This window comes from Triticum urartu, chromosome 2 (assembly GCF_003073215.2).
Source record: "Triticum urartu cultivar G1812 chromosome 2, Tu2.1, whole genome shotgun sequence".
NCBI classification, from domain to species: Eukaryota; Viridiplantae; Streptophyta; class Magnoliopsida; order Poales; family Poaceae; genus Triticum; species Triticum urartu.
In genome coordinates, this window is record NC_053023.1 from 435177111 (window position 1) to 435190181 (window position 13071).

At 40.3% G+C, this 13071-nt stretch overlaps 2 protein-coding genes across 2 annotated transcripts; one reads left to right on the forward strand and one right to left on the reverse strand.

Moving 5' to 3' along the window:
• The first annotated feature begins 6 nt into the window (after nucleotides 1-6).
• On the forward strand, nucleotides 7-8088 carry LOC125537709 (calmodulin-binding transcription activator 4-like). The gene is made up of 12 exons (XM_048701034.1): nucleotides 7-175; nucleotides 878-1003; nucleotides 1079-1194; nucleotides 2012-2100; nucleotides 2447-2492; nucleotides 3212-3671; nucleotides 3984-4105; nucleotides 4512-4934; nucleotides 5011-5684; nucleotides 6236-6827; nucleotides 6967-7293; nucleotides 7685-8088. The coding sequence occupies exons 1-12, from the start codon at nucleotides 166-168 to the stop codon at nucleotides 7766-7768; spliced, it is 3069 nt and encodes a 1022-aa protein (XP_048556991.1). The 5' UTR covers nucleotides 7-165; the 3' UTR covers nucleotides 7769-8088.
• Nucleotides 8089-8581: 493 nt separating this feature from the next.
• LOC125537711 (mediator of RNA polymerase II transcription subunit 30) lies at nucleotides 8582-11037 on the reverse strand. The gene is made up of 3 exons (XM_048701035.1): nucleotides 10580-11037; nucleotides 9910-9987; nucleotides 8582-9114 (listed from the first exon to the last, which is right to left on the reverse strand). Exons 1-3 carry the CDS (start codon nucleotides 10928-10930, stop codon nucleotides 9016-9018), a joined length of 528 nt encoding a protein of 175 aa, XP_048556992.1. The 5' UTR covers nucleotides 10931-11037; the 3' UTR covers nucleotides 8582-9015.
• Between the last annotated feature and the right edge of the window lie 2034 nt (nucleotides 11038-13071).

Consider the following 13071-nt stretch of genomic DNA (forward strand, 5'->3'; position numbering starts at 1 on the left):
CCCCATCCAAGTCCAAGCAGAAGCAGCATCAGCGCCTTCACCCACTTGCCTGCCTACTGTTTCAGTTCTTGTTTGTTTGGAGTCGGGGCTTCCATTTCGTGGAGTTCTCGTCCAACCCCCTCCTTCCATGAGAGCTTCGAGGCGGCCGGATCTCCGCAAGTGACCATGAGCCAGAGTGAGTGGAGCTCTCTCATCGTTTGTTCCTTTGATTCTTTGGTAGGGCTTGTGAGTTGACCTGGGCGGGACTCGACTTCTTGTCTTGGACCCGGGAGTCGAGTGCTTGTTAAGGTTGATGCAGTAGCAAGGGGACGTTCTTGTTCTTGTGTAGGGCACTTAACGCTAGATTGTGTATTTCACCTTGGAATTGCTCTTTCTTGGGCCCTTCTAATATTGTTGCGGCGATATCAAATTTGGTCTGCAGCCGATCCTTTTCAGTAGCCGGGGCCATTTTTTATTTTGTACTCTATTTTTTAATTCTTATTACAAGGTCAATGGTCGTAACTGCTACAGTGCTGTTTAATCAAACAAGAGTTCAACTGTTGCTCAAGATGGTTTAATCAGCTTGTTTTCCATGACCTAGGGTTCCAAGTCTTAAATATTTTCGTTTTAATTCGATCAGAACTATTATTTTCATTAAGATTTGTTGGGTGGCACTAGGCTTGTCTTAGGATTTCAAGTAATCCTGGTCTTCACCATACTGTTGTGCTTGTGCAAACATTGGATCATGTTTGACTTCACAGCTTTATGTAGCATCATTGTTTCGAGGAGAGAATGATTGATTGCTTCAACTCATGCATAACTAAATGTTACCTTCATTTTGGGCCTGGTACAAAACCGACTACTACTTTGTCTTATCTTCCAGTTCTTCCTCTCGTAGGTTTCGACATCAACGTGCTTCTCAGAGAAGCAAAGAGCAGGTGGTTAAAGCCTTCTGAAGTCTACTATATCTTGTTGAATCATGAGCAGCTCCAGATCACCCACGAGCCACCGAATAAGCCACCCAGTAAGCACATCTCCTTAATTTTGAGAAATTTGCTTTTACTTCTATTTTACAATAACAGCGTCATTTGTTCTCTAGGTGGTGCACTATTCCTTTACAATCGCCGTGTGAATCGGTTTTTCCGCAAAGATGGTTATGCATGGCGAAGGAAGAAAGACGGAAGAACTGTCGGGGAGGCTCACGAGCGATTGAAGGTTTGCTTCAGAAAGCTCAGTATAGTGTCATAGTATTCCAGTTATTTGTCTTGTCAACACTCTTGCCAACAAGAGAGGTTGCCGTCTGTCAGGACTTGTCGGGTCAGTAGGTGTGCAAGTTCCTTCTAATAATGCATCATCCTTCCAAGTAGCAACACAATTGTACAGTCTGTGTGATGTTGTGTGGAAAATCAAATATCACAAATTAATCAGATCATTCACATCCATTTAGTTGAATTGCGTTGAACATTTGTACTTATTCATTTATAGTTCTTAAATGGATATCTTTGCCCAGTTTGCTTTACCATATAGTTTTTACTGCTCTGTCAAGCAATACATCGGAATTGGGACAAGGCAACAAGAAAGAACTATGTCATTTTGTAGTCATTCTTTTACTTGATTTTTTTTGCAACCATTCTTTTACCTGAATATTGTATAGCTGAAATATCTTTATTTGGTGTTCTCTGCAGATAAATTACTTATGGTTTGGAATTTGAATATCTAATTCTAGAGATAACTTTAATTTATGAGAGACAATGCAAGTGACACGAGTCTTACATCTACTGTTCTTGCAAACAGTGTATTGAGCTTGTTCCTTTTTTTAGCAATACATGTGTCTATATATGTTGTGATATCTTAGCAATCACAGCAATGCTAATACACATGCCTAGAAATGAGAAGATGTTGTATGGTTAGCCTGATCATTTTGTATTGTAATGGATTTTAACGAAAAGTTTATAAGTAGAACTTCAGAATTAGTTGTTAATCAACACACTTAGCACTTAATCTTATATATGAAATTTTCATATCAATACAGGTTGGAAATATCGATGCTCTGAGTTGCTACTATGCTCATGGAGAGCAAAATCCATATTTTCAGAGACGATGTTTCTGGATGCTGGAACCGTAAGATCAGCTTCGCCATTAAGCTATCTCAGTATCTTAAGACTTCTTTGAGATTGTGAACTATGCCATTTATAATTTTATGTTACCGTTAGGTTGCAATTGTGCTAAGATGCCTCAGTGCTACTCGCTCCGCTCACAAATATAAGATGTTTTGGATATTTCAATATGGACTACATACGGACTGAAATGAGTGAAGAAACACATTAAAATAGTGAATGTCTTATAATAGTGAACGGAGGAAGTACTTGCTATTCATTTGCTATCTAGGAAACATTGCAAACATTTTTCTATGCAAAGAAGAGCGATTGGTACTATTTATTATAATACATATTCTCCTTTTCTGCAGTGCATACGACCACATTGTGCTGGTACAATATAGAGAAGTAGCCGAGGTATGTGAGTATTATCTTTGGGAGCAAGTATAGATTGTCATGGTATCCTTTCCTGTGAATTTTTTTGCTGGTATTATCTGGTCAAATCATCTGTGTGGGAAGTGGGAAATAAATAGTGAGAGAACTTGACTGAGTGAGCTAATAAAAGTGGAAACTTACAGTTATGGTTGTACACATATAATATAAGTGATAACTGCTGCCATGCGCCTTAAATATTTTCATAATGGATTAGATAAGGTCGTTGCACTATTCCAGAGAAATTTCTTACGACCATTTGCGTAATTGGGTCTTTTAATAGGATTCTTACGACATTTCCAATCTACACAGTTATAATCTGTTCCCACCAAATAACTGAAGTGGATGTTTTTTCTTTGTAACTAATCCACACCGTTATAATCTGGTTTCACAAAATAGTGGTGCAGGTCTTCTCTTAAACTAATCTACAACGTCCAAATGTGACCCTAGCAAAAATAAGCAGTGATCTTTTCTCTTTATCTCAATTGACGTGAGAATTTCGATCCCTCCAAACGAATGCGGCACCTTGATCTCACCTATTGATTATGAGCAATTTAATATGAACTTGAAAGTAGTATTCAAATCTATTTGATTTGATCTCACTCACTTGTTTAGTGATAAAATATTTCCATCCAATCTTCTTAATTTGAATACAATGGGAGCACATCCAATGAGTAATTTTTTTGCATGGAACTTTCTTACAGGGACGATATTATTCAACATTGTCAAATGGGTCAGCGGGATCTCTTTCGACCTTGAGTTATCCAAATGACATACATGGAAAGCACGGCTCCACATCAGACTTTAGTGAGGGCAATGAATCCCACCAGAGTTCTGTAACTGAAGTAAGTTCTTATTCTGCAAACAAAGAGTACAACCATGACAGTGGCGTTCTACTAAGCATACCGGAGCTTCAGCAATCAACTGTAATGGGGATGCCAGAGCTTGACCAGAGTAGTCTGGAACGAAGTTCCGAATTTTGCATGGTAAATAATAATGACTCTACAAACACATCTGGGCTCAACCAAGCTTTGAAGAGCATTGCTGAGCAGTTAAGTTTGGGTGATGATGACTACATTTACATAAATCAAGCGCGTTCTTTGGACTTCACTACAAATACTGAGGCTGCAGATGTACAGGGAAATCAGACAAGCAATAGTCTAGGTAAAGTTTCTGGTAACCCTGCATATCTTCCAAGCTAGATCCATGGAAAAACTAAACTAGAATATCGAAATTGATAAATAAAAATGGCATACTGACAAGCATGCTTTGTGCTTGATTTGCCAAAAGTTTATTTCCTCACAGTACACCTTTGTGATTCAACCTTTTTTTGCCGGCGTCTTGATACCACTTAATTTTGTGCCAAAAGTTTCGTCTAGAGACGTCAATACACACTATAAGGCGTCATACTCTGGACTAACTTATTGATTGTCTGATATTGTAAATTAAATCATATTATGTCGCATCCTTATTCAGGTGACGATGAAGCAAATCAAATTCGACCAGAAGGAGCTCATGGTGTTGGCAGGGGGATATCATCATCATGGGAAAATGTTCTGCAGTCCGATTTAGGTTTGCCAGCTTCATCTACATACCAGGTAAGGAAATGGTGACTGATTTTTACTATCCTCGTGTGATTTCTTCAACGTAAAGAATGAGTTGTGAAGAATCTACTGTGTTATTCTTATTGCTCTTGTAAGAGGGATACCTGCAAAGTCTTCCTGGTTGAATACCTTGGAAGACACTTTCTTTAACTAATTCATCGAGGGCATTTAAGTTGCTGTGCATTTAAGGTTTGGGCCATGATAGTGCTACTTTAGTAACAGAATGCATAAAATGAAATGTCCTAACCATCTTGTTGGCTCCATGTCAAAATTGTGGTCAGAACGTACTTTACCATGCCCAGAACTATAACAGTTGTTTTACTATGTAAAGAGTGGTGATTCTTTCTTTGTTATCACCCTCAATGAACTGTGTTGACACCTTACATTTTACCATGAACAGTTTGGTGCCCACTATCAGCAAAGTTCGGAATATCAACCACCAGGAGGCCTAGACGGCAGTAATTTGCAGCTGCAAATTTCTGCTGCTAAAAGATTTCTTTTGGGATCAGAAGACCCTATCGACTCACCATCTTATAACTTCATACCAAGAGATGAAGGAATCAATGGCATTAATACTCTTTCAGCTCATGACAGTAGTCTTGAAAGCTGTCTGAACCCGGATTGGCAAAGAACAACACCTGTAACACTTCAAAGCAGTTCGTACCAAAGCAATTCATGTGGCTATGAAATATCAGAGTTCTTCGACAATGGTCAGTTTGAACTGTCCTCCGAAGAAGATACAAGATTAGCCTTGAAACAGAAGCAACAGTTTAGCATTCGTGAGATCTCTCCAGAATGGGCATTCTGCTATGAGATCACCAAGGTACACCACGAACATTTTAGCTTTCTACGTCAAACACCAACTAATCTTATGTCTTGTTGTGCCTCTCTCAATGCAGGTCATCATTACTGGAGATTTCTTGTGTGACCCGTCGAATATATGCTGGGCAGTAATGTTCGGTGACACTGAGGTGCCTGTTGAAATTGTTCAGCCAGGTGTTCTCCGCTGCCACACGCCACTACACAGTGCCGGAAAGCTCACACTCTGTATTTCCACTGGAAATAGAAAAGTTTGCAGTGAAATCAAGGACTTTGAGTTCCGTGCAAAGTCAACAGCTTCTAGTTTCACTGATTTCGCACCGTCATCTATGAAGTCTACTGAAGAGTTGTCACTTCTTGCCAAGTTTGCAAGAATACTTTTGTGTGACAATGGATCCTCTGCAGCTTCGGGTGATGATCCTCAGCCTGGACAGAGTCCAAAACTTAAAATGAATGAGGATAACTGGCAGCGGTTGATTAACGAACTTGATGTAGGATGTGAAAATCCACCAAGCAGGGTTGATTGGATCATGGAGGAATTGCTGAAAAGTAAATTACAACAGTGGTTATCATTGAGACTCCAAGGAGATGATGGAACATGTTCTCTGTCCAAAAATGAGCAAGGTATCATACACTTAATCTCTGCGCTGGGCTATGACTGGGCACTGTCTTCAGTTCTCAGTGCTGGCGTTGGCATAAATTTGCGTGATTCGAATGGATGGACTGCACTTCATTGGGCTGCTTATTATGGAAGGTAATCAGAAAAATATATTCTACTGCTGGTTATTTAGATTACGTTTTGACTAACCAGGATGAATCTTAACGTAAAATCAATGGTATAGGACTTAGATGCGCAATACTTAAGGCACATCTAGATGTGCCTTGGCAAACCCGTTTATTATAACTCTTAACTTCCTAAAAAGTTATTTACAGTTCTTACAAACAAATAATATATTCTTTCATTGGCTGAAGAAACCATTGTTTTTCCAAAATTTCAAATGTGGTTGTACTTGGGTACTCTCGGCCCCCATGCCACTAACTTTGTAACAAGTAATGCCCAACTGCAGAACGTAGGTCACAAATGAAGTAGAAATGGACACTGTATGTTGAATAGAAAAGATAACCTTTTAGCATCCAAGATGTCTTGACTAATGGATTTTGTGCACACAAAATGCAATACATCAGCATATCTTGAAATGACTTGTATTTTTTTTTTACATCTCTCTCCATATGTTAGTGTGTATTGCAATTTATTGGCATGGAACTAGCAAACAACCTTGTTAAGTAAGTCCATTTTTATTGCAGGGAAAAGATGGTTGCTGCACTTCTTGCTGCTGGTGCTTCAGCTCCAGCAGTCACCGATCCCACTGCACAAGATCCAGTGGGCAAATCAGCAGCTTTCCTGGCTTCTGAGCGAGGACATGTGGGCCTTGCTGGCTATCTTTCAGAAGTGGCGTTAACTAGCTATCTTGCATCGCTGACTATAGAAGAGAGTGGTATTTCAGAAGGATTAGCTGCAATTAAAGCAGAGCGAGCAGTAGAGAGCATATCTCGGAGAAGTGCCCAACTTCATGGGGGCACAGAAGATGAACTCTCACTGAAAGACTCTTTGGCGGCCGTGAGAAATGCAGCTCAAGCAGCGGCTCGGATTCAGAATGCCTTCCGTGCCTTTTCTTTCAGGAGGAGACAACACAAGGACGCTCGACTTAAGGATGAATATGGGATGACACAAGAAGATATAGATGAACTTGCAGCTGCATCAAGGTTATACTACCAACATCATGTTTCGAACGGTCAGTTTTGTGATAAAGCAGCTGTTTCAATTCAGAAGAAATACAGAGGTTGGAAAGGGCGCAAGAATTTTCTCCAGATGCGCAGAAATGTAGTTAAAATACAGGTAACAGAGTTATAAATATTTGGTTTAAAAACTGCATTCAAGTTGAACTCGCTGGTATATGATTGGGCTTTGAACTAGTACATGATATCAGGTAAGTTGTGTTTTACTTTGCTAACATTAAAGACCTTACTTTGTACAGGCTCATGTAAGAGGTCACCAAGTGAGAAAGAAATACAAGACATTTGTAAGCACTGTTAGTGTGCTAGAGAAAGTAATACTAAGGTGGCGCCGGAAAGGACATGGGCTACGTGGCTTCCGAGCCGAACAATCAGTGATGATTGAAGCAGAAGAGGGAGAGGAGGAAGACGATGATGACTTCGAAGATGATGAAGCAGTCAAGATCTTCCGTCGGCAGAAGGTTGATGAATCTGTGAAGGAGTCTGTGTCAAGAGTGTTGTCCATGGTAGACTCTCCTGAAGCAAGGATGCAGTATCGTCGAATGCTCGAGGAATTTCGCCAGGCAACTGTAAGTAGTTCATGGATTTGACATTTAAGCAATGTTGTGATCATAAGCCAAGTTGCCCGATGAAACTATAGTTCATACCACGATCTAGAAATATTAGAAAAATAAAGAGCAATTTCTCAAAAGAACAAAAAGACTGAGGTGCTAACCTCTTTCAAGGGGGCAAATCCATATGTAGTGAAATCTTACTCTTTGATGTGTAAAGCATAAAGTAGTGATATGCACAGTGTCAATTTGAAACAAAATACTTCTGAAGAGAAAATACCATTTATTATTCATAGATGAACTGCAAATGTTGACAGCTATGTAGAACTCATTAGAGTGCATTTGGTTTTGTTCTTTCTATCCAAAATCAAATCTCAGCAGTGCACTTACGATGCTGGTCTAAATGCAGGCTGAATTGGGTGCGTCTGATAAGGCAACATCATCGATACTTGACAACGACTTACTGGTAGAAAACAACAAGTTCACATGCTGAAAGAAGCACGTGGCACAAGCAGCGTTTGCGGAGCTTCCTAGAATGATGTGAAGTAACTAGGTCTTTGGTACAGTAATATGCAGCCCACTGTGACCTGATAGTGTGTGTCCAGTTTGTACAGTGTTTGACTGATTGTTGTAGAGTGATGGTTGTATCCGACGATGTAGTTGCCGGGAGTAACACCCTTCTGTTATCTAAAAAGAGGATGATGGTTCTATGTAGTGTTGTCTGTAAGTTATGTATTAATTGGGAATGGCAGGTTATGAACACCATATCAGGTATCTTTAAATTAAAGGTTGCTCGGTAGAATTTGGTCAGCATATTCTTTCATTTCCACTGAATGATGCATAGTCTGCGCAACTTCGAGAACCAGATTGTTCACATGAGCTACTAGTAACTAAATTGGTTGTTCGATGATCCATTAAATCTTTGGACGTAAATGTATATTTTTACGAAACAAGGAAAACTAAACAATGCAGAAATTGTATGGCATATCTACTGGGTTCCTAATGTGCAAGAAGTAAATATGTAGGTGTTTCACTACAGTATTGCATGAAGATGTTTCTTGGTTAAAGAGAATGGCACTACAGTATTGCATGAAGATGTTTCTTGGTTAAGAGCGAATGGCAGGAATCCTCTATCATGTGAATGTGAACAGAAGTAACATATTCTTTGGGCCATTCTTCCAAAGGCTCTGAAACTCTCATGCGAAAAACTTAGAAGGATATCAGTCCTACAGAACTCCCTGAATAAATACAATCGAATGAGAGACCAAATTGCACAGCTAATGGACTAAAATACTTTACAGGCATATCACGGTCTTTCAGCACTTTCACTTAAAAGAAAAGAATATGCTCCACACAGAACACAAGTCCACATAAACAGTGATCACAAAAGAAAAGGAAGGGAGCATTACACAAGCATTGGAGCCAACGTCGAATCCTCAGAGAAAATAGAAGAATATCCCCTGTTATGGCCATAGCCATGTTGGGTCCAATATGCACCTTACACGTGTTTCGGTTACTAGCAAATCTGCATTTAACGCCACTCGTTACATTTCTCAAATCCTTAAGGGCAATACAGCACGATTTCACAATTTTGTAACAGTGATCTGGTCATATCGCATCTACTTTGGTCATATCCCATTCACTTTCCAATTAAAGAGAGCACCGTATGCAGTTTGGCCTTGGCACCCATCAAACAGTCAGATCCCTTGGGACTTGTAAGAATTGATTAGCAGCAACAACTCACACTGAGCAAGGGCTTTGCCACATTGATATATCTGATATTAGATCACGGAGTTGATCGATGAGGAGTTTCAGCTGTTTGTTTTTGCTTTCAATTTCCTGCAGCAGAATCCCAATGTTAGACTTCCTTACCAGAAAAATGTACGTTATGTCATGTTACTGGATTAAAATAACGGATATTGTAAGTTGTCATACAGCCGATTTGAACTTCCAGACAGCATGGATGCTGCTACCTCCGTCCCAAATTATAAGACTTTAGCCTACCAAAAACGTCTTATAATTGACAGAGGAAGTACTATATAGAGAATCTTCCACTAGGGACACACTGGAATAGCTTCTAGTGATTGCTAGGGGTACTTAAATGATCCATTTTTAATTCTATATAGAAAGGATGGTGTGCTCCAACCTCTGGAAAACCTTGTTGCATTGCTCTAAAGACATACATCAACCTTGGTAAATTCAGAAGGCATGCAGATGATGGCAAATAAACAACAGATGCACTTCTGCGCCTTTACCAGAATAATTCCAGAAACATGTAGAATGAACATACTCTTAATGTATACAACAGAATGAACAAGACAATCCAAGCACTGGGAAACCAGAACCAAGACAAAGAAATGAAAAGAGGGGCTCTGTCTGGGAAACTTCAGGTTTGCACCCAAAGACCGGCCTGTTTTTTGAGGCATTTTTGTCATGAGATTTAAAAAAAAAATCAAGCCATATATCAATATGTCATAAGCACCAATATGGGCATCTCATTTAAAATAGGTTACTTGGGGGTGCATCTGACATTCAACGACTGACCTGGTACCAAGTACCGACTGGTTCCTGATAATATCCTGAGTCATGCATAATGGTATCAATCATAATGATTAGACCTTCTCAAGGGAGTACCTTTCTCAAAGAAGATGCATGCTCTTCCAATCTCTCAATCTCGGCTTGATCACCTTTGGATTCTGTTGGCCCCATCTCCTGAAAATATCCCGACATAATTATAGACATGTAACAAAATGTGAACCTAGTAATCACGAGCACTGATTTTAATATAAGTGGAAACAGAAGGAATTAGATCGACACTGGATGTTGGTTCTGTTGATTCAATCATAGCTACAGCAAGCAAATTTTATCCAGAATGGCATAAGCATACCTAGTAATAAATCTGTTCACGGAGCAGGATGATAATCAACCCCCTTCTCGGAACCAAAATCTCGGCTCATATAGATATATAGTAGGATAAACAAGTCGGCTACCCAAAGTTCTTGTTTCGCCCCCATTTAATGACCAAAAACTCAATATCTCTTCTGTTCTAGGGAAATAATGTCTAGCGTCTTCAACTGCTCAAATGTGGCAAAACTCGATTGCTAAAAATGTTATGCATTTATTTCTTGAGTCAGACAAGAAAAGGCACTTAGCTCACTAGTTTCAAATAGGCCCATATCTCCAAAATCGAAATGACATTTTTCATTCAAAGCTGTACCATTGAAATGTCCCTAGTTTCTCCTCAGGTTCACACACGGTATGATAATATGTTAGGATCGCATGGCCCAGTCCATCAAGTTCTCACCTGAGTAGAGGGCGACACCGCGGCAATGGACGCGCGCAAAGCCGCCACGGCGATCTTGTACCGGTGCCTCGCCTCGTCGAGCGAACCACCAGAGCCCCCCGCGGCTCCCCCCATGGTATCGGCGTCGGAGTCGGCGGAGTGGGGTGGCGGGGGAGCTGCGTTTTGGTGGTGGGGATGCTGGGAGGCGGCGGAAGCGGCGGTGGCTGTGGCGGAGGAGGACCAGAGCGCGGGGTTGCAGAGCTCGTCGTTCATGGAGGAAAGGATCTGGAAAGCGGAGGCGATCGTCTCCTCGAGGTGCCGCTGGCCCTCCGCCGCCAGCTCCTGCCTCCGCCGAGCTGCGACTGAGGCCATTAGTTAATCTCGCCTGAACCCTAGCTCTCCGCCGCCGATCTGAGCTTAGCTCAGTCCTGGCAGCTAGTAGCTTGCTAAGCACTTTCCGGGCCGACCTAGTTAAGAGCCGAATGGGCTTAAAGGGCGAAACTGGGCTCGTGTCTGGCCTCGCTCGTCCAGCATCATTTATATGTCTCAAAAGTTGCTCAAAAAATATGTCTACAGTTTTTTTTTTTTGATAAATCTATGTCTACTATTTGAACGCCAGTGGTTGTCACGGAATACAAAACTGTGAAAGATAAATAACATAATTTACTACATTTTTGAAGATTATATTTAAGTCCTAATAATATTTTATTAACAACATCAGCTGAATAGAGAAAATACTAAAGCTAAGCATATATTTATATCATGAGAAAAAAAGCTAGAAAAGTAGTAAGCATGAGTTATTTCAGCTCATAGTTTCCACTCACATCATAAAATGGTACATAGTCTCATCACTAGAGCCATCTCTCCAAGCAAAATAGATATGTTGTAGTGAACAAATTACAGTTTGGGTGGTGATTAAATTGCAATATTTATGATTATGATTACTCACGGCATAATTTAATATACGCATCCTGTTCGTGACATGTAAATTGTTAATGCAACAGTATATACAACTAATACTCAACCCAAAGACTGTTATCCACATGCATATTAGGATATTAAGTGCATAACAAACAGAGCATTGCAATAAGCATCATGATACAATGTAGACAATAAAACTATCATTCAAGCGTGATAAAGAAAACACTATTTTATTCTTTAGTAGCAACAATACAATACAATATGTGTCTTGTCAGCTCTTGTCAGTGGGATATAGAATACTACATGATTGAACTCACTATCATACACCACTCACTCTGAAGAACTACTGATCAAACTTGGCCAAAGAAGAAAAATAGATTGGAGAGCATGCATGACTACTTAGTTATGCAGCAAATAGAACCACAGAAAAGTCAATAAAATTCATAAACAAATATGATCATAAAGTGACAATTCATCATATCCCAACAAACACAACACCGATTACATCAAATTAATCTTGATCATGTGAGGCAGCTCACGAGAGCCTTGTATTGAGGCATAAGGGAGAGGATGTTATCTAGCTATTGCCAGGAACCCAACGTCCTAAGGAAACTACTCACACCTGGACATGGTGGCAGAAAGGTCGATGAAGATGGCTCCGATGATGGATTCCCCCTCCGACAACACGCCGGAACAGGCCTCCAGTTTGGATCTTCCCGGAACAGGAACTTGCGGCGGCAGAAAAATCACGAAAAATTGGTGTGGGGGTTTCAAGAAATATATAATTTATAGGCTGAGGGGGGCATAATACGGTGGGGGCGCCAAATGGGCCCACCACATGGCCCCACTTGCATGCATGGCTTGACAGCATGGGGGCCACGGCAGGCCCTGGTGCTTTCTGGAATTTTTGTCCTCTGAAAAAATCATCAAAAATATTCGGGGTATTTTGAGGTCATGAATATCGATTTTCTAAAAAACCAAAATCATGCAAAAACAACAACTGGCTTTGAGCACTGAATTAATAAGTTAGTCCAGAGAAATAATATAAATTGCTATAAACAATATATGAAAAGATATGATATAGTAAGAAATAATCAAAAATCACATATACGTTTGAGACATATCAAAGGGTTTTTGCAAATCTTTATAGTTCAGAAGGAGTCGAGGACTTGAATATTCTGTTGGATGGTATTCCTCGGAAGATGACGGATGGCCTAAATGCTGACTTATCCAAACCTTATAATCTCGAAGAGATAAAGTGTGCTTCTTGTTTCAAATTTTCCCAATGAGGGCCCTAGGACCGGATGGGTTCCCCGCTCCATTTTTAAGCTTTGTGTTGAGGTTAAAAATTGTTAAGCTTTGTTCATTTATTTGCACTAGTATCAACCTTTGGTGCCTAGTGGATGTAATATATTATAATATGTTGAGATGTCCTATTATAACTTGTATGCTTATCATTAACTGTCGTATATTGCATAGCGCGGTTCGCACCTCATGGGCCGCACGTTGGCTGCAACCACCAAGCACCAAAAATGGGTTGAAAGAACCATGGGACGAATGCATCGCATGCCACTTCTGGGCCGAAAGCACCA